The sequence below is a fragment of the Eschrichtius robustus genome, chromosome 8 (genome assembly GCF_028021215.1).
Source record: "Eschrichtius robustus isolate mEscRob2 chromosome 8, mEscRob2.pri, whole genome shotgun sequence".
NCBI classification, from domain to species: Eukaryota; Metazoa; Chordata; class Mammalia; order Artiodactyla; family Eschrichtiidae; genus Eschrichtius; species Eschrichtius robustus.
In genome coordinates, this window is record NC_090831.1 from 102,925,169 (window position 1) to 102,944,082 (window position 18,914).

General features: G+C 37.8%; 1 protein-coding gene across 1 annotated transcript; it reads left to right on the forward strand.

Annotated features, from left to right (window-relative positions):
• The first annotated feature begins 7,440 nt into the window (after window positions 1–7,440).
• Window positions 7,441–14,043, forward strand: SPAM1 (sperm adhesion molecule 1). The gene is made up of 3 exons (XM_068550081.1): window positions 7,441–8,397; window positions 8,878–8,967; window positions 13,426–14,043. The coding sequence occupies exons 1-3, from the start codon at window positions 7,441–7,443 to the stop codon at window positions 14,041–14,043; spliced, it is 1,665 nt and encodes a 554-aa protein (XP_068406182.1).
• The last annotated feature ends 4,871 nt before the right edge of the window (window positions 14,044–18,914 follow it).

Consider the following 18,914-nt stretch of genomic DNA (forward strand, 5'->3'; position numbering starts at 1 on the left):
GAGGGAGACAGACATTTCAAATTTGAACACAAACTGTGACTGGTGCTAAGAAATAAGTACAATTTTCCTGACAGCCTTGATACATTTAAAATAGCCTTGGTGGCAATCAGAGATTAACACTTCAGTAGTCAGATCTACTTGGAAAGACTGCACAGTGGGAACAGTCATGGAGAGATACATCTCTAAGCTCAGAATAGAGATTTTAAAAATCTAAGACAAAGAGATTAACATGAGAGGTGCAAGGCAGGATCCCATTGGAATAAGACATATAGAATTCCCATATGGAATTCATTCTGTCCTTGAGAACCTGTAACCCACAAAGCTTTCTTCTTCAAAGCAACAGGAACTTTCATGGATAATGAAAAATTTGAGTTTTATTTTTCTTTACACTCTGGCTGAAAAGCTGACCTAGACTGAATTGCCACACATTCCTGCTGGGAAGACATTTGGTTGCCCGAGACTTCAGCCATAGTTTTGCCTTCACAAAATATGCATTCTTAAGGTAGTCTGCAGAACATGGCCTATTAGGGGGAAACTCTGACAAGATTTTTGAACCAGTCCTCTATCCTAAGAAAAAAATTCAATCTGCATCCTATGTGCTCCATTTAGGAGCCCGGTATCTCTATAGGCTCCAGATACCTTAAATAGATAAGAGGAAAATATCTGTTGTATTGTCTTTTGAAGCTGAACTCATCTTTTTCTTTAACGGCATTTATTGTCAGCCTTAGTAAATGTACTCAGGTACTTTTAATGCCATTGGGTCCCTGTTGTCTTTGGACAAAGGAAATTTATGAATAAACAGGTGTTTTCTGTTTATGTTAGACTACAGAGACCATTTGGACCTTTGCTATAATCCCATATGTAGAAGATTTAGTAACTAGGACTTTGACAATTCAGAGAAATAAAAACCAAAAGTCATCTGACTGGTCAAGGGAGGAGAAACAATGGTTATTGCTAACAGGAGACCAACTGCAAACTCATAGCCCATGTTATTGCTATTTTACTTTTGTGAATTTCATTGTGCAAGGCACCGGTAATAATGGAGGTGTTCGTTATTCTTCTTAAACTTTGACTTGATTGGTACTGTCCAGGATGAGTTCTTGAGTTCTTGTGTACAAGAACTTGAGTTCTTGTGGCTGGACTGATAGTAAAATTGACACAAGACAGGTTAAAGGGGAAAAATTAATTTAATTTCATGTGCACAAGAGGTCATAAAATGATGTTCAGAGAGTGATCGATAGTGAGAAGATTTTATGTCTTTTTATGTAAAGAAACAATAAATTTGTGAGGATTTGACAGGACAAAGAGGCTTAGGTTTCAGGCCTTAATTAATAAGGAAATTAAGCAAAGTTTAGGCTTGGGTAGTAAATTATTAAAGGAGGAACAAAGTTTGTTTACATGGGTTACTCAGCCATGAATGACTTATCTGTGGTGATAAGGATGTCTCTATTAGCCTCCTGTTGTAGGGAGGGTACCCTTCACAGGGGATATTTATTTCCTGTATTCAGAGAGACAAAGGAGGGTCAAAGTGTCCATGGATGGGATGCTTTTCAAATAACTTTAATTAGAAATAATCAATATGCCACTTTGGCATACTTTGGAGCAGACTGCTTGCCCTGAACTCCAACAATACTAAGCCCTTTTGCCTGTTTGTACCAGGCAGCTGAGCCACTGTAACCACAGAAGAACGAGGACTGGTCCCAGATTTATGGTGGTGGAATGTTGGGTTGACTGCAAGTCAGGCGTCAGGGAGCTCAGCCTGGGGTCTGACAGGTGGTCTTGCAGGGAGCATCCCTAGGGAAACTACTGTGTTTGTCATTAGCCTCTAGAATTTAGAGACTCTTCAAGACTTATTATTCAATTACTTCGTTTCAGTCATATCTGGGTGTGTCAGGGCCTCATGCTTGGCTCTAGAAGACATACTTGTCTTCTGAGTAATGTTTGAACTCCGGCTTCTGGGTGCCACACTTCTTTTGTTTGAACATCTCCATTTTAAAGTGTCACCACAAGCCATGATTTGGAGTTTACTGAAATTCCAAGTACATCAAGGTCATTTATTTCATTCACTGGTTAACTCACTCTTCATGCACAAATGGGGGACTGACAAAGATTCTCCACTGGACCCTACTAGTCAGGTTCATTGAGCTCTCTTTTTGCCTAGGCCTCAAACCCTGGGTTTCTATAGCCTTCCTTGTAGAGTCCAATTCTAGCAAGAATCCTGCGAAGTCAGTTTACTTATGAATTCCCCATCCTCCCTAGCTGATTCCCCTGGATATGTAAGCAGGTTCCTCATCTGCCACCATCCGCCAAGTGTTGTCTGATCACCTGGCCTGCATTCAGCAAGGATCCTGCCAGGTGACTTTAGCCAGACTCTCCCCTCACCCCTGATGTCTCCCCTTAGTAATCTCCTACCCACTGACCACCCCCAACCCTCTTTTCTCCTTGGCTATACATTCCCACTTTTCCTTGCTGTATTCAAAACTGAGCCCAGTTCTACACTGAGGTCTGTTTTCCCCTATTGCGGTAGTTTTACTTCATAAAATTTGTTTTTACTGCTGTCCTGCTCTGGTTTTTCTTTGATAGTTCTGTTGCTTCTGGATGATACATTTTGGTTCTTGTTTGAACATCTTATTTTTAAACTGTCACTATAAGCCATGATTTTGAGTTTACTGAAATTCAAAGTATGTCAAGTTTATTCATTTAATAACTAATTAACTCCTGTGTGTATCTATTGAGTATCAGTTAAGTGGCTTAGAAAGTTGACAATAACCTAACCCTACAATTAAAGGTATGTTACATACATTCTTTTATAAGGCCTCTGGGGTCTTCAAAGATATTTCGGATACAAAAAGTCCTTATAGGCACATTCATATTCTTTCCAAAGGAATTTCTGTCCAAGAATAAGACGAATTACTTTCTTATTTTCAATTAAACACTGTTGGTATTGACCTATATCATGCATTTTCAAAAGCTGAAATATTTATATCTTTCACAACATATAAATATAACTTGCTTAAAGTTTCAATATTTAGAACTCATGTTTAATTATACTGTGATTTTTCTAGCTTCTTGGCTGTATTACTTCCTGATAATGTCATGGCACTACACGTCAAACTTTTATTGCATAAAATGAACATGTATAAATTATACCTATGTTCCACTACAGTAATTAAATGAAATTAGATTTTTGGAACTTCTCTTGAGGAAATTTGTTATTTATTTGGCTCTTCTTTTTCTCCTCTCCCCTCTCCCTTCTTACCTTAAGGAAAGGAGCAGAATTCAGAAAATTAGTATTTTCCCATAGCTAACAAATAACAAACATAGCTTTCTTCATTTTGAAAATATGAATTATAATTCATTTCATTAATTCTGTAAGGAGAGATTACCTTTACAATGTATGCTGTACTTCCTTGAAACTGGTGCCTTAAAAGTCCATTCTTTGTCTATATTACACTACAGAAAGCTGTCATTATTTAACAAAATGCATCAAAACAACTGCAATGAGAGTCTGCTTTATCACTGGGTTCTTAAACTCACTTCAAATGCTAATAAAAAATTTATAGCATTCTTATGTTAATTTACCATCCTTGCTAACCCTTTCTGTTAGTAGGCACTTGAATTTGCTGGGATTCAAACACAGATATTCAAACACACACACACACACACACACACGCATGCACACACACACACACAAAAGCCCTTTTCCTCCATCACACAATAATATCTCAAAAGATTAAGTCTTTAATGGACCGGGCAAAGAGCTGCCTTTTCTCACCCAACAGGTTAAATACTGAAGAGCTATTAGATTGTCTGGACCAGTTTCTGAACTACAGACTTCTTAGAGGAAAACTTCTAAATGTGCTTCAAAAGTAAGTTGTCTTTTAAATTTTGTACTGCATAACCTGATAGGAAAAATGAGATATGGCTTTCGGTGAAAAAAATTAGAAGTTCTGTAATGTGCCATGTTTTTAAGGCCAACACTTTGGCTTTGGGAGGTTGTTTAGCATTTATTTGTGCTTGGTAGGGGATACACAGGTTAAGAATTAGCAATTTCTTTAGCCTTGAGGGTCTCCAGCCTGTGCAAAATTTATCGGGGGAAGATACAAAGGTGAGACAAAGTAGGAGAAGGAAACAATAATAAGGAATACTAATGATAATGATAATAATAATAAAGGGAAAGGGGAAGGAAGAGGAGTTCATGGAACACCACCAAAAATGCTATTAACTTAAAATTAAAATTTAAAAAAATTAGTTACTCTTAAAATATCATAGCTTATTCTTATTAATAAGAATTGCTCAGGACAATTAAGATCACAGCCAGTCCAAATATGCTCTTTGCTACTCACAAAGCCCTGGGCTTATACTAGTTCCTCTAACTGGGTCTCAGAAGTGAATATTGAGAACCCCTAAGTGTCTGCTGTCTAAATGGAATTCATTTAACTCTTTGACTATAGTCAGAAACCTCTGATCTGTGATTTCTGGATCTTGCCTTTGTACTTTAGACCTAAAAATGTTTCTCTCTGCCTCCTTTCTTTTCTCTCACTTATATATTAACACATCAGTCTCCCAACTGTCTGTCTATTTACCTGGAGAAATTAAATTCCTCTAGAGCTCTTACCACTGGGACTCAAACCTGCAATCAATTTCAAGTTCAAGTGAGCCTTCCTGGCCTCATGTGCTTTTGACTCTGTTCATTGTCTTGGCTCACACAGATAGCAACTGTCTTGCTTTGTATGAAACAGTGATATTTGAGGAGATTATGTTGATAAGCATCAGGTGGCCCAAAGGCTGTAAGAGTTTTTCTTTTCTCCTTAAACTCCAAAGACTTCAAGAAGGTTTTATTCCACAGAATGAGTCTGAAAGATGCAGGTTCTGGCTCTGTGTCACTGGTTTGTTGTTTTTACATCAGTTTGCGTAAAAGAGTTACATTATGATACATATAAATATACCGATCTTTCTCTTAAAGATGAAACTGGTTTGAGAAAAGAAAAGAGACTTGTAGAAACTACAATCCTTTTTTTTTTACCTTTGGTGATTACAACAAGTTTCCTAGGGCTGCTGTAACAAATTGCCATTAACCTGCTGGCTTAAAACAACAGAAATGTATTATCTCACAGTTCTGAAGGCTAGAAGTTCTAAATCAAGGTGTCATCAGGGCTGTGTTCCCTCTCAAGACTCTAGAAAAGTACATTTCCTTGTCTTTTCCTAGCTTCTGTTGGCTCCTGGCAATCCTTGACATTCCTTGGCCTGTAGCTGCATTATTTCAGTTTCTGTCTCCATAGTCACAAGGACTTCTTCCCTGTATCTCTGTGTCCTCTCCTCTTCTTATTTGGGTACCAGTCACTGGATTTAGGGCCCAAGCTAAACCCAAGATGATATCATCTTCATATCTTTAACTATTTATATCTTCAAAGACTCTATTTCCAAATCAGGTCATATTCTGAGGTTTGGGGTAGAAGTGCATTTGGAGGGGGGACGCTGAAACCCATTAGAGTACCTATCCTCCTTTAAATGTCATCAGTTTTATTACTTTTTAAATTTTAAATTCACAATTTTCAAGGATAGAAGTGTCCATTCTTTTTTGAAGATTTCTGTGGGTAGAGATCTTCCCAACAGGCTCATTCTGCCCCAAGGTTTCCTCATATAAAATGATCATGTGGATATTAGGTTTGAATGTTAATTATTTCAGTAAGCTTAACCTACTCCTTCCTTGAGATATGGGGACATCTAATCATCTTTTTATTCCATGTACTTGTCCCACACCCTGCCATGCAGGCATTTGTACTGTTAGTTGGTAGTTGAAAGGAATTAGTTTCTCCTCCAATGTTACTTTAGGTGAAGATTTTCTAGATCCTAAGTAAGGAAGTTTATAAGGGCTTAAACTGTGAAAATCTTTAGCTCCTTTACATGTTCTAAACATTAGGGGGAAAAAATCCATTGTCTTCAAAGCATGAGACTGTAATGGTTCTTAAGATTTTATTTTATTCTGTCTATGGTGTTCTCTTTAGAGTAATTGCTCCTTCAGCAATGGGAATAAATGGATAATTTGCTATGGTAAGGCCACATGTTCATGGGAAAAGTGGTACAATTCTCACTGTACCCTCATATAGCAGTATGCTACTATTCTAATTAAAATAAATGTTCTAGTTTCCTCCTAGAATCAGAGAACATTTAAATATGTTTTCTTGTAGGTAATTTTTGCAACTACCAAATGTTAAATAATACATAGCTTGGCACCTCCCTGGCAGTCCAGTGGTTAAGACTTTGCCTTCCAATGCAGGGGGTGCGGGTTCGATCCCTGGTTAGGGAGCTAGGGTCCCACATGCCTCCTAGCCAAAAAACCAAAACATAAAACAGAAGCATTATTGTAACGAATTCAATGAAGATCTTAAAAATGGTCCACATCAAAAAAAAAAAAAAAATGCATAGCTTAATTTCTTATCCTTGGCTCAGACTATTTTTATTGTACCACAAAATGCACCATAACACTTCACGTTGTGACCATCAGAATGACAATACAATCTCAATTATCAAAGATTATAAAAGAATAAAGTGCATGTATTGCTTTTCTTAAGCTAGGCCAGAACCAATCCTTTTAGTGAAAGATATAAAGTCATAAAATATTTTATTAACTTTAAACATGAGTGTACATTACTTTGAGATATTATGGAGCCCTGTTATAAATAGCACTTCAGCTTACCCCTCAATAGGAGATTTTGTTTGATTCAATAGTTTCAAGCAAACTTTTGACTTACTACCTCTGGCAGAAGTGACTTTTGCTTCCTCCTGTACCTGCCTCCCTTAAAAAAGAAAAAAAAAGTTGAAATGTCACAATTCTATGAGAGGTTTTTTCACCTTTTGGCAGACCACTAAAAAGTGGTCTTTCATGAAATAACGAACTTGAGAGGTTCAACTCGGAATTTATTTTTATTTAACAGTCTTTTGCTAAGGCATTGCTTGGTACAGCATTCTGCACAAGTAGGAAGGCACAAGGAAAACTAGCTGCATTCACTTCTCTGCAGGTTCAATAGTGATTTGGAAAGACGAGACAAATGTCAGCTATTATAGGATTTGTATCATACATAAGAGAAAATAATTGTATTGATTCAAATACAGGAGTCCTCCATCTTCAAACACTGAATTAGACTCCCTGCACTTAAAGTTGAGAACTTGGTAAAGCTTATGCTCTCTGTTACAGAAATGTAGTGTAACAGTATATTCTACATTTCTTTTTTTTCCCAGTTACAGATGAAGCAACTTGCAAAACATTCCTAAAACATGAAGAAGAATATTTAAATGTAAATCATCATTATACCTCTTTATCCATCTAAATGGCTCCATTCCACTCTCTCTCTTCTGTCTTTATATCTTGCATCAAATATTAGATAAAGCAAAGTGTGTAGAAGAAATAAGTGCTTTTCATAGTCATTCCTCTTTGTTATGGGAGTGCTAAGGCTTCAACATATCTCCTTTGGGAGCTTTGTTGGGTCCAGTGGAGCACCCCAGGCAGTGTTCACCTTCCTTCTGGTTCCATGTTGTTTGACTCTGGATTTCAGAGCACCCCCTCTTATTGCAAATATGTCTTTCCTTTGGGCCTGGAATGCCCCAACTGACCGTTGTGCTAGAAGATTTGACATGCCTCCAGATCTGAACTTCTTCTCTTTAGTAGGAAACCCCCAAAAAGGTGTGACAGGAAAATGTATTACATTATTTTATGCTGATAGACTTGGCTACTATCCTCACATAGATGAAAGAACAGGCAGAAGTGTGTATGGAGGGATCCCCCAGATGGGATCCTTAAAAAAGCATTTGGACAAAGCTAAAAAAGACATTTCCTATTACATGCCAATCAACAACGTGGGCTTGGCTGTCATTGACTGGGAAAACTGGAGGCCTACCTGGGCTAGAAACTGGAAACCTAAAGACGTTTACAGGGATCAGTCTATTGAGTTGGTTCTGCAACAAAATAGACAACTTACTTTCCCAGAGGCTGCCAAGATAGCGAAAGTGGAATTTGAAGAGGCAGCAAAGAGTTTCATGCAGGAGACTTTAAAATTGGGAAAATTACTGCGGCCACATCACTTATGGGGTTATTATCTTTTTCCTGACTGTTACAATCATAATTATAACCAACCTAGTTACAATGGAAGTTGCTTGGATATAGAGAAAAGAAGAAACGACGCACTCGACTGGCTGTGGAAGGAAAGCACTGCCCTTTTCCCATCCATGTATTTGAATAGCAAGTTAAAATCTTCTCCACAAGCTGCCCTCTTTGTTCGTAATCGTGTCCAGGAAGCCATTCGGATGTCTAAAGTAGCCAACGCTAAAAGCCCACTTCCAGTTTTTGTGTATGCCCGTCCAGTTTTTACTGATGTGTCTTTTCAATTCCTTTCTCAGGTAAGAAAATCAAGGTAAGAAGGCTATGGAATATTGTTCACAAATGGTGTTTAGTGGGACTGAACATAATTTTTGAAGGGAGTGAAATTTAGCTTTTAATAACCTTTAGGAATATGCACCCAGGTAGTTCTGCATCATTATATGAATGTAAAATAAGAACATATTTCATTTTTAATGTAATCATATAATGTCTTAGCAGTCATGGAGAACTGGGTAGTATAGACAATGTATTATCTCAGTTCCTTTCTAGTTTTCTTTTATGGGCCTGGTCTCTTGTCAATAGAAGTAATTAAAATAATAGCAGAAAATCTGTATTTTTGTTATAGTAGGGCAGTGGTGGCATAAAAGATAGAAATAAATAGTGGTGAAATATTTAAATAATTATTGTTGGGTCAGCATTCTTGGCTTTGGTGTTATTGTCCTATGTATAACACTTTCATTTTATTCCTCCCTGTTAACTCTTTCTATCACATTTGCCAGGGCGACCTTGTGAATACAATTGGTGAGAGCGTTGCTCTAGGTGCCTCTGGAATTATAATGTGGGGAAGTCTCAACTTAAGCCTAACTAGGGTAAGTTGAATTGATAGGAAATAGATGAAATCATTTCTACTTTTAATGTTTTTGAGGATTGTTGTGGGATTGAATAATAAAATAAGCACTATGTTTGGCACAAAGTAGTAGGTGCTCAATTGATAGTGGCTAAGTCAAACTATCTTTCATTCATGTGGTTGTGTTGTAAGGCTGTTTTCCAGTGAGGAAACAGAAATTTGGTGAGATTAATTGAAATTCCCTAGGCTGCGTGGCTAAGAAGTAACAAAAACAGGACTGCAGTCTTGGTTTCCTTATGTGGTGTTTGGTGTTTTTTTCTACTATACCATGCCGTGTCACTTCTCAAAAGCTCAACTAGTCAATATGTATTCATTCATTCTTCCATTCACCCAGTTACTGTTTATTAAGCACTTATTTATTTATTTATTTAGTCATTTAATGACAGTTTACCATGGGGGCCAACAACCGGGGGCAGGGTGTGGGCAGTTGGGATTTAGTTAATTTTTGAAAATATTACTAAAATTGTTCAAAGTTTCCTTAAGGGAGGGGAAAAGGAATCCTTCTTTATTTTCCACAGGTTATATTTAATAGTATCTATTTTAAGTAAAATTTTAAGTAAAACTTGTTTTATTAGGAAAAATGTTGGTTTTGTTCTGTATTCATTTTCTGCTAATGCATTTTCTTCCGTTCAAAAAGCCGTTAACTATCATGACCTAAACCTTTTCTCTCTTCCTTTATTTTCATCCTTTTTTAATTCTCCGTATGAGGTCTTTATCCTTCACCTCTTCAATCTTCTTGACTCAAAGCATGAGTAAAACTGTCACATGGACACTGCTGAGTTGGAGCTGAACTTTTCCTTCTCTGATGGATGTGGAAATATTAGTGATGTAGGTGTCATGGAGAATGTCTAATGAAGCTCTTGGCCCAGATGTCTTATCCTAGGACCTACAGAGAACAGACTTTATACTCTAAGAACAGATCTTTTGACATCTTGTCCTTCAGATAGACTAGCCATATTTTTCCTTCATTTATAAAGGTACTTAAATTTGTGAAATTCTTTTAAGATAATCTGAGTCCTCCTACCTATTTGGTAGATTCTGTTGTCTCTGGTTTGATCAACAGTAAAGAGAACTAATAAAAAACATAAGTTCAGGGAAAGGTATATGTCCCTTTTGCAAAATCTTCTATATGTCAGAAAATTATTTAAGAATTATAATTCTCCTAAGAATATTCCTAGTTTTTATTAGTTGTTTTCTCAAACCTACAAACTCCTTTCTCAAGGATCCTGTTAATTCTACGATAGAACAATTTATAAATTCCCCATACTATTTCCTTTTTTTTTAATTTTCAGAATTGAGAACTCTACCCTTACTCTGATGAGGAATGAATCAGGCATTCTCCAATTAGTAGGACGGCATGGCATACTACTTGTCACATTTTTTTTTAATTGCACTTTAATCTTAGATTCATGTACTTCTACCATGACTCAAATCACCTTCAGTATTATTCATACAGGGACAGTCCTTCAGCTTTAATGTGATGATTTTCTACTTAATGACACTGCCTTGAAATTGTTCCCTGTGAACTCTGTTCTATATATTTCTGCTACCTTTCCCAATTTATGATTGTTTTGAATGTTAATTCTGTCATTATTCCTCTTTTTTCTATGTCATTTGAAATCAATAGAGTCATGGATTACTTGTGTTTCCTGATTCACTGACAACTCGAGACAATGGTAATTGCAGGTTTACTTGCAATGACTGAACTGATTTAAAACAATTGTTATCAAATGTAGGCAAACCATTTCCTTCCATTCCATCTTATTAGATCCAATGGTGTGACACAGCCAGCTTCTACTGGTCCCAGCTCATGAGACCTGATTGTTAAATATTCAGAAATTTTGTGAACTGTTAAACACAACCATTATTAAAAATTAAATTATAAAAGCTCAGAATAAAATTAAGTATGTTAAAAACAAAAAGTATTGATAATAAATACTCAAAATGTATCAATTATTTACTTTATTTTACTATTATCCATACTTTTGAGGTTATTTACACCTATTGTATCTGACTAAGTGGAAATGGTATTGTGTAATGGTGTGCTACTTCACACCATACTACCATAATGGTGGGGTAATTGATTCCCAATTCTGCACTCAGTGATTCCAGGTTGGTAGCTTAAAATTGACCATGGTAGGAGTATTTACACCATGGGTATTGACAAATGCTATAAACTAGGCTTTATGTCTTAGAGAAACAGTTTTAGATCCTTCCAAAGACTGCATCTTGTATAGGCTAATGGTGCTCAAAACATTCACATCCCTTTACTCCTCTTCCTGCCTAGTTCTTGTCTCTGTAGGCAATTCCAATGTCATCTGATCTTGGTATAAATTCTCATATATCCTAGGCACCGGTGATACTGTGTTGAAGAATATTGACATAGTCCCTGCCTTCATGAAGCTTATGTTAAAGTTGGAGGGATAGAAACAATATAAAACAATAAAAATATTCGATGTGATAAATTCTATGCAGAAAATTAAAATAGAGAGCTGTAAGAAAGTAGACTGGAAAGGTGTCTGAGAAGGGTCTTGTCTAATTAAAGCTGTGATCTGAATAACAAGATGGAGTCAACCATGTTAAAAATGAGAGGAAAGAGCATTCTGGGCAGAGGGAACAGTAAGTGCAGTTTGAAATGAACCTGCCACCCCTGTGAAACAATCAGTATATCTAAGGCCGAGTGGGTAATGGAGAGTTGTACAAGAGCAAGGAGAGGTTACACCCCATCAGGCTGTATACAAGTTGAGAGAAGTTGAATTGTATAATAAACACCATGTAAAGCTATTGGAGGGTTAAGAAGAGGTTTTCTATTGGTACCATAAAAATTACAACAAACAGTGGTTTAAACAGCAGAAAATTATTATCTTACAGTTCGGTAGTTCAGAAGTCCAATATGGATCTTAATGCTGTAAAATCAAGATGTCGGCAGGGTTGCATTCCTTTCTACAGAAAGACCCTCATTTGCTCATTTGGGTTGTTGGCAGAATTCATTTCCTTGTGTTTATAGCATCAAGATCTCTATTTTCTGACTGGCTGTGGCTAAGGCGATTTCCAGCTTCAAGAGGTCACTGCATTCTTTCCCTTTTGGCCTTCTCCTCTATCTTCAAAGCCAGCAATGCCGGGTTGAGTCTCCCTTACCTTTGAATTTGTCTTCCTTCTTCCAGCTCATTTTAAAAATCCAAGCTACATTTTTAAGGACCTGTGACTGAGCCCATCCAGATAATTCAGGATAACCTCCCCGTCTCAAGATCCATACCCTTAATCATATCTGGAAAGTCCCTTTTGCCATGTAAAGTAACACAGTCACAAGTTCCGTGGGACTGGGGTATGGACATCCTTGGAAGGCCCTTGTTCTGCCTACCGCCGATGGCACCACCTCAAGGAAGGCAACAGGAAGTAGATCCAAGTGGAAGCTGCTGAGGTTCCTCAACTTGCCTGCCCACCCCCCCACCACTTCCTTTGATCTTTACTGAAGGACTAGCACGGCCAACTCACTCCATGGGACTGCTGATCATGAAAGCAAGCAACTACCTTCTACGTTCTGAGAAGGATGGAGTCCCAGTTTTAGAAAGTATCAGTTTCAAGATGAATCATTTTAGTTACTCATCACTCATACTCTGCCAAATAAGTATATCTGTAAAAGAGCTGTCATAATTCGCCCATACTTGAATTATACATAACATTTAATGTATACTCAGTTGAACCCGTTTAGTTGTTTTGAGATAGCAATTTAGAAACCACTCTTTCCAATGCCTAAACTTGTCTGACAAATGTGATACTTATTACATTTATTTGTACTTTATATTATTTATACATTGAGGGCTAACCAATGATATGGGGCCCTGTGTTAGCCCTTTTATGTACCTTCTATCTTTTCATCTTCACAACAACCCTATGAAGTAGGTGCTATAATTATCCTTATTGTATGATGATGAAGCTGAAACACAGCCAGATGAATTAATTTGTCCAAGGTCACCCAGATAGGAAACTAAGACTTAGAACGCTTAAGAGATTCCCAAGCTCACACAGCTAGCCATTAATGGAACTGTAACTCCAATCCAGACAGATGGACTCCAGAGCCCATGCTCTAATCCCTCCACCTGCACTGTACCATTCTGCCCCTTCCACCCCCATTAGTTTATGAATTATTGAGGAAGACCGAGGCTAGGGTATACTAAACCTCAACCGGTCAATTATTTAGTGACATGAAATGGCATGTGAAACTTACAAATGTTACAAAAAACCGTTGGAATAGTCTTGCTTGTTAAAGTAAAAAAAGATAAAACATTTCCTACACTTACTGGTTCTGGGTTTTTTTTGTGTGTGTGTGTGCTTCCATAGAAATTGCTTAATGTAGTGAATTAATTCACATATGAACCAACTTGGATGTTAATAATCTGATCTTCATATAATTTTACAGCAATCTTGCATGAACCTAGGCAATTACATGAAGACTACACTGAATCCTTACATAATCAACGTCACCTTAGCAGCCAAAATGTGTAGCCAAGCACTTTGCCAAAAGCGAGGAGTGTGTACAAGGAAATACTGGAATTCAAGCAACTATCTTCACCTGAACCCAAAGAATTTTGCTATTCAAACTGGGAAAGGTGGAAAATACACAGTACATGGGAAACCCACACTCAAAGACCTGCAACAATTTTCCAAAAAATTTTCCTGCAGTTGTTATGCCAACATCCGCTGTAAGAAGAGAGTTGATATAAAAAACATTCATACTATTAATGTATGTATTGCTGAAGATGTTTGCGTAGATGGCTTTCTAAACTTAAAACCCAGGAGTCATTCTTCTAGCTGGAAAGAGATATCTTCTACCACTTTCAGCAATATCTCATTCTCCACACCAACGGTCACAGTGTCTCCATGTGTTCCTGGGAAAGATCTCCGTGGGTGCCTCAAAGTCACGTGTTCAGTGGAAGCCCTCTCCAGCAACACCCAAGGGGGCTGTCATAGTGTTAAATGGAAAAACACTTCCAGTCAGTTACATATTCAAAACAAGAAAAATGAAACAACCTATTAAAGTACAAATTCAGTGCTTATTAGGCTTCCTGTCTACATTCTTTGTGTTTTTATATTTTTTACATTTTATTTTTAAATTAATTAATTATTTTTTGGCTGTGTTGGGTCTTTGTTGCTGCGCGCGGAGGGGAGCGGGGGCTACTCTTCGTTGCTGTGTGCGGGCTTCTCATTGCGGTAGTTTCTCTTGTTGAGGAGCATGGGCTCTAGGCGCACGGGCTTCAGTAGTTGTGGCTCGTGGGCTCCAGAGCGCAGGCACAGTAGTTGTGGTGCACGGGCCCAGTTGCTCTGCACCACGTGGGATCTTCCCGGACCAGGGCTCGAACCCGTGTCCCGTGCATTGGCAGGCAGACTCCCAGCCCCTGCGCCACCAGGGAAGTCCCTTACATTTTTATATTTAATAGTTTCGCTAGCTTATTTTTTTAGGCAACTGATGATACCTATATATTTAAAGTTTTATATTTGAAATGTGAATCAAAACTCATGGCCAAGAGAGTATTTTAATTTTTTGAGCAAAGATTGCTTTTTCATGATCAAATTGAACCTGGAATTATTATTGACTGATAAACAAGGAATTGTGACCAATGCCTTTAATTTTCAAAATCATAGTGAGGGCAGTGTTATTACTAAATCCATTGATACTACATTTCACTTTTGAAATTCAAAGTAGACTCTTGATAAACAAGATAGCATAGAATTTGCTTTGTAAGATGATATCCAATTTTGTATTTTCTAATTGCCATGTGTATAGCAGATATTTCACAAACTGTGAATGTGTATATACTAAGAGGTACCTATTATATTCTTGGTTCTACCAAAGACTGATTGTAAGGCCTATAATACTTAGAGGCCTAGTGTTCTTCTGATAAAAGTGAAGATTTGAATAATGCCAATTTATTGTAAGTGAATGTCTTTATAAGTAGTTTTTAATATGTAATAAAAGTGTCAAGAAAATATTAAATGCAATATCTTTTAAAATGTAATATTCTAAGCGTACTAGTCTGTCTCAAGCATGTAACTATGGTTTTTAGCTATTTCATCTTGATAATTTGTTCAAGTTGTGTTTTATAAAAAGGTAACCTTTAAAAAGTGATTAACCCATCAACTTTTGTACATGGTTTAATATGTCTTCAGAATTCATATATGAAAATTCTAATTTTCTTTTCATTCTTGATTGTCAAATTTGACAATCTTGTGTACCTAAAAATCCTTATTTTATCTAAGCATTCACATCCTTCATATAGCATTTATTGAGTGTTTATTCTTTGCCAGGCTCAATATTAAGTGCCACAGATTCAAGGTGAAGTAGCATGCTTCTTGCCGTCAGTGAGTTTGTTGCATATTTGAAGAAGACAGACGTCGAAAGTGGAAACTTACAACATAATGTGTGAGAAGTGCTATAATATAGTTCAGCATGCTCTGGCATACAAACAAGAATCTGAGGGTGTCAGAGAAGGATTTCAAAGATGTCATGAAAGAGATGATGTGTCTATTGCCTTGAAGGCTGAATAGCAGTTAGCTCACATGGAGACACGAGACAAAAGGAACTTCGGTAGGACAGAATACTGAGTGTGGTTTTAGAATGGTATTCAGTAGATGATGGCCAAATGATGTACTGAAGCCTTTTGTAAACCATACTAAGAAGTTTGGACTTTACAAGAAAGATGCTCCCAAACTTGTTGACCTGCTCCATTTTTTTTTCCATGCACATATATCACAGCATGATATATTTCTCTATTTTTACTTCCCATCACCTTCGTATAATGTAAACATCATAGGGACAGGTGTTTGGTCTGTTTTTCTTGCTGCTGTATCCACAGTGTAATGAATAGCATCTGAGACTTAGTAGGTGCCCACTAAATATTTGCTGAACAAATAAAAGCCAATGGGGAGCCACTAAAGAATTTTAAGTGTGGGAGTTGTCATAACCACTTGGATCCTCTCAAACTAATGCTACCCTTTTCCTTAGTTCTGCCCTTTTCCTTAGTTCTGCCCTTCATTCTCTGCTCCAATTATGATTCTACTGTCAAAGCCATGTTTTCCTAAGTAAGCCACAAAATGAGACAATTTGGTAACGATCTGGGAAGGATGCTATGTATGGACTAGTTTCCTCAGTACACATAAATGGCTGTCAGGTGATTGGGAGTTAGAAAGAATGGAGACAGCAAGGTGAATTGGAAAAGGCATGGATTTTGGAGTTGGACAGTTATAAGGGCAACTTCCAACATTTACTAGCTATACGAGCCTGAGAAAGGTAACTCGGCTCAGCTTCTATTCTAATAAAATGGCGATAATATATATCTTTTAGGGTTCTTGAGAGGATTGACTCATATAATACATAGAAAGAGTTAGCCTTAGAAATAACACAGTAAATGTCTGTGGGAAAGGGATGGATACGTTTTTACTGGGTATGGAAGATGCCTGTATTACTGTTGTTGGATGGAAAGTCAAAACAGTAGACCTCTGTCATGGCAGACTTGGCCATGAACCCCGTAAGAAAAGAGGCCACTAAATAGAAAAAGAGACTTGGCAGGAATATTTTGTGTAATACACAACTTTGTATATGGTTAGGTTTGCAGGGGCAAAGTTGTGTTTCCATTTAGATCAAGTATTTTTGCCAGGGATCATGCTTGTATCTGAAATACAAAGAGAATAGTACAGTATCCCTGCTCCTCATGAACTTGCACACTGGTGGGGCTGCTAGGCATGTAAACAGAAGTTGTCCATAGACGCAGCACATACATAAAGTATAAAAACTGAAGCGCTATAAGAACACAGGTTCATCTAACTGAGTACTAAAGGAATTGAGTAATTTAGTTTCAAAAGATATGAAATTAGTTTGTTAGATGCAGATGGCATCTCTAAACTCTCAAGTATCATACAAAACCTGTCTCCCTGGCTTCCCTGGTGGCGCAGTGGTTGAGAATCTGCCTGCCAATGCAGGGGACACGGGTTCGAGCCCTGGTCTGGGAGGATCCCACATGCCGCGGAGCAGCTGGGCCCGTGAGCCACAATTACTGAGCCTGCGCGTCTGGAGCCTGTGCTCCGCAACAAGAGAGGCCGCGATAGTGAGAGGCCCGCGCACCGCGATGAAGAGTGGCCCCCGCTTGCCGCAACTAGAGAAAGCCCTCGCACGGAAACGAAGACCCAACACAGCCATAAATAAATAAATAAAAATTAAAAAAAAAATCTTCCAACACACAAAAGCCCAGGACCAGATGGCTTCACAGGCGACTTCTATCAAACAAAAAAAAAAACAACAAAAAAAAAACCTGTCTCCCTCCCAGCAGAGGGCTCGGTTCCAAAGTTATTAGAGAGAATATATGCATTTATTTTTGAAAGTGAATTTGGATGGAGAATAGATATAAAATAGACCACTGGATTTATTGTATAGATATATTCAGTATTGTGGGAAGTAAATAGACATTCACTAAGAGATGTTGAAAAATGATTTAAGGTTATTTGCTAAGTAGTAATGAAGACAAAAGTGGTGTTCAAAAAAAGCTCTTGGCAGTGAACTTTGGATAAATATATCCATTTAGGAAAATTAACTGTTGGATTCTTAATCTATGCAAACATTATGCAAACACAAAGATGACTAACAGGAAAATGACAGCCCACAGGAATATATAGGACAAAATGAAAAGCAGAAGGCACGAAAAGAGAAATCTTTCCAAAATGCTGACCTTTATTTGGTAATGTAGTAGAAATTTAAAATATTCACTTCTCAAGTTTTTTAATAAATTGGTTGCTGGCAAATTAATTGATCTTTAGAAGGTGTCTAACCTACTATTGAGGAAGAGGACAGTTAGGCACATACTACTGTTGTGCGACTAGATATTTGAGGACTGTGAGGGTATTTACTTGCCATGTAACTTCACACTGCAATGTTAGAGCGATTTCTGGCCTGTATTCTTCCCACCCCACTTCCAGATAACCTTAGGAAACACACAACCACGTGCTTGGGATCCTAGACATAGCACAATTCCTGGCACAGAATAGGTGCTCAAGAAAAAGTTGAAAAAATGTTGCAATGATTACTGAATATAATTACTATGGACTGAAAGTGAATTTGATACATTTCTTTTTTTGTTTTTTATAAATTTATTTATTTATTTATTTTTGGCTGTGTTGGGTCTTCGTTTCTGTGCGAGGGCTTTCTCTAGTTGCGGCAAGCGGGGGCCACTCTTCATCGCGGTGCGCGGGCCTCTCACTATCGCGGCCTCTCTTGTTGCGGAGCACAGGCTCCAGACGCGCAAGCTCAGTAATTGTGGCTCACGGGCCCAGCTGCTCCGCGGCATGTGGGATCCTCCCAGACCAGGGCTCGAACCCGTGTCCCCTGCATTGAGCAGGCAGATTCTCAACCACTGCGCCACCAGGGAAGCCCCCTTGATACATTTCTAATTCAGTTGGTTAGCTACCATTTTTTTTTTCTTTGTTGGAAGGGTATCTATTTTGAAAACACTTCATTTAAAATTATTTTTCACTTTGGAAATGCTCCCCACCACTCTTCTCTGTTTCTTTGGGTACATGTTGAAAATGATCTTACTCCTAAATTCCTGTTTAATAATAATAGTCATAATCATTTATTTTCTGCATATTTGGATGTTTTGACATCTTAAAACACCTTTCTGGCACCTAGCTGATTCTTAGAGATAACAAAAGACATGCTATTTGATATGGAAATTAACCAATCCAGAGTCCTACCTCCTCTATCTGGCCTCTACACACCAGGAGGCAATATTCCTCTGCCTTAAGCATCCCAGGGCCAAGTCCCAGGCAACTAGAGAGCACCTCTATAGCCCTGATGGGGTTCTGGACACACTACCCCAAATACGGCACCTTGGTTATTGAATATTTTAAGTTGAAGGAGTT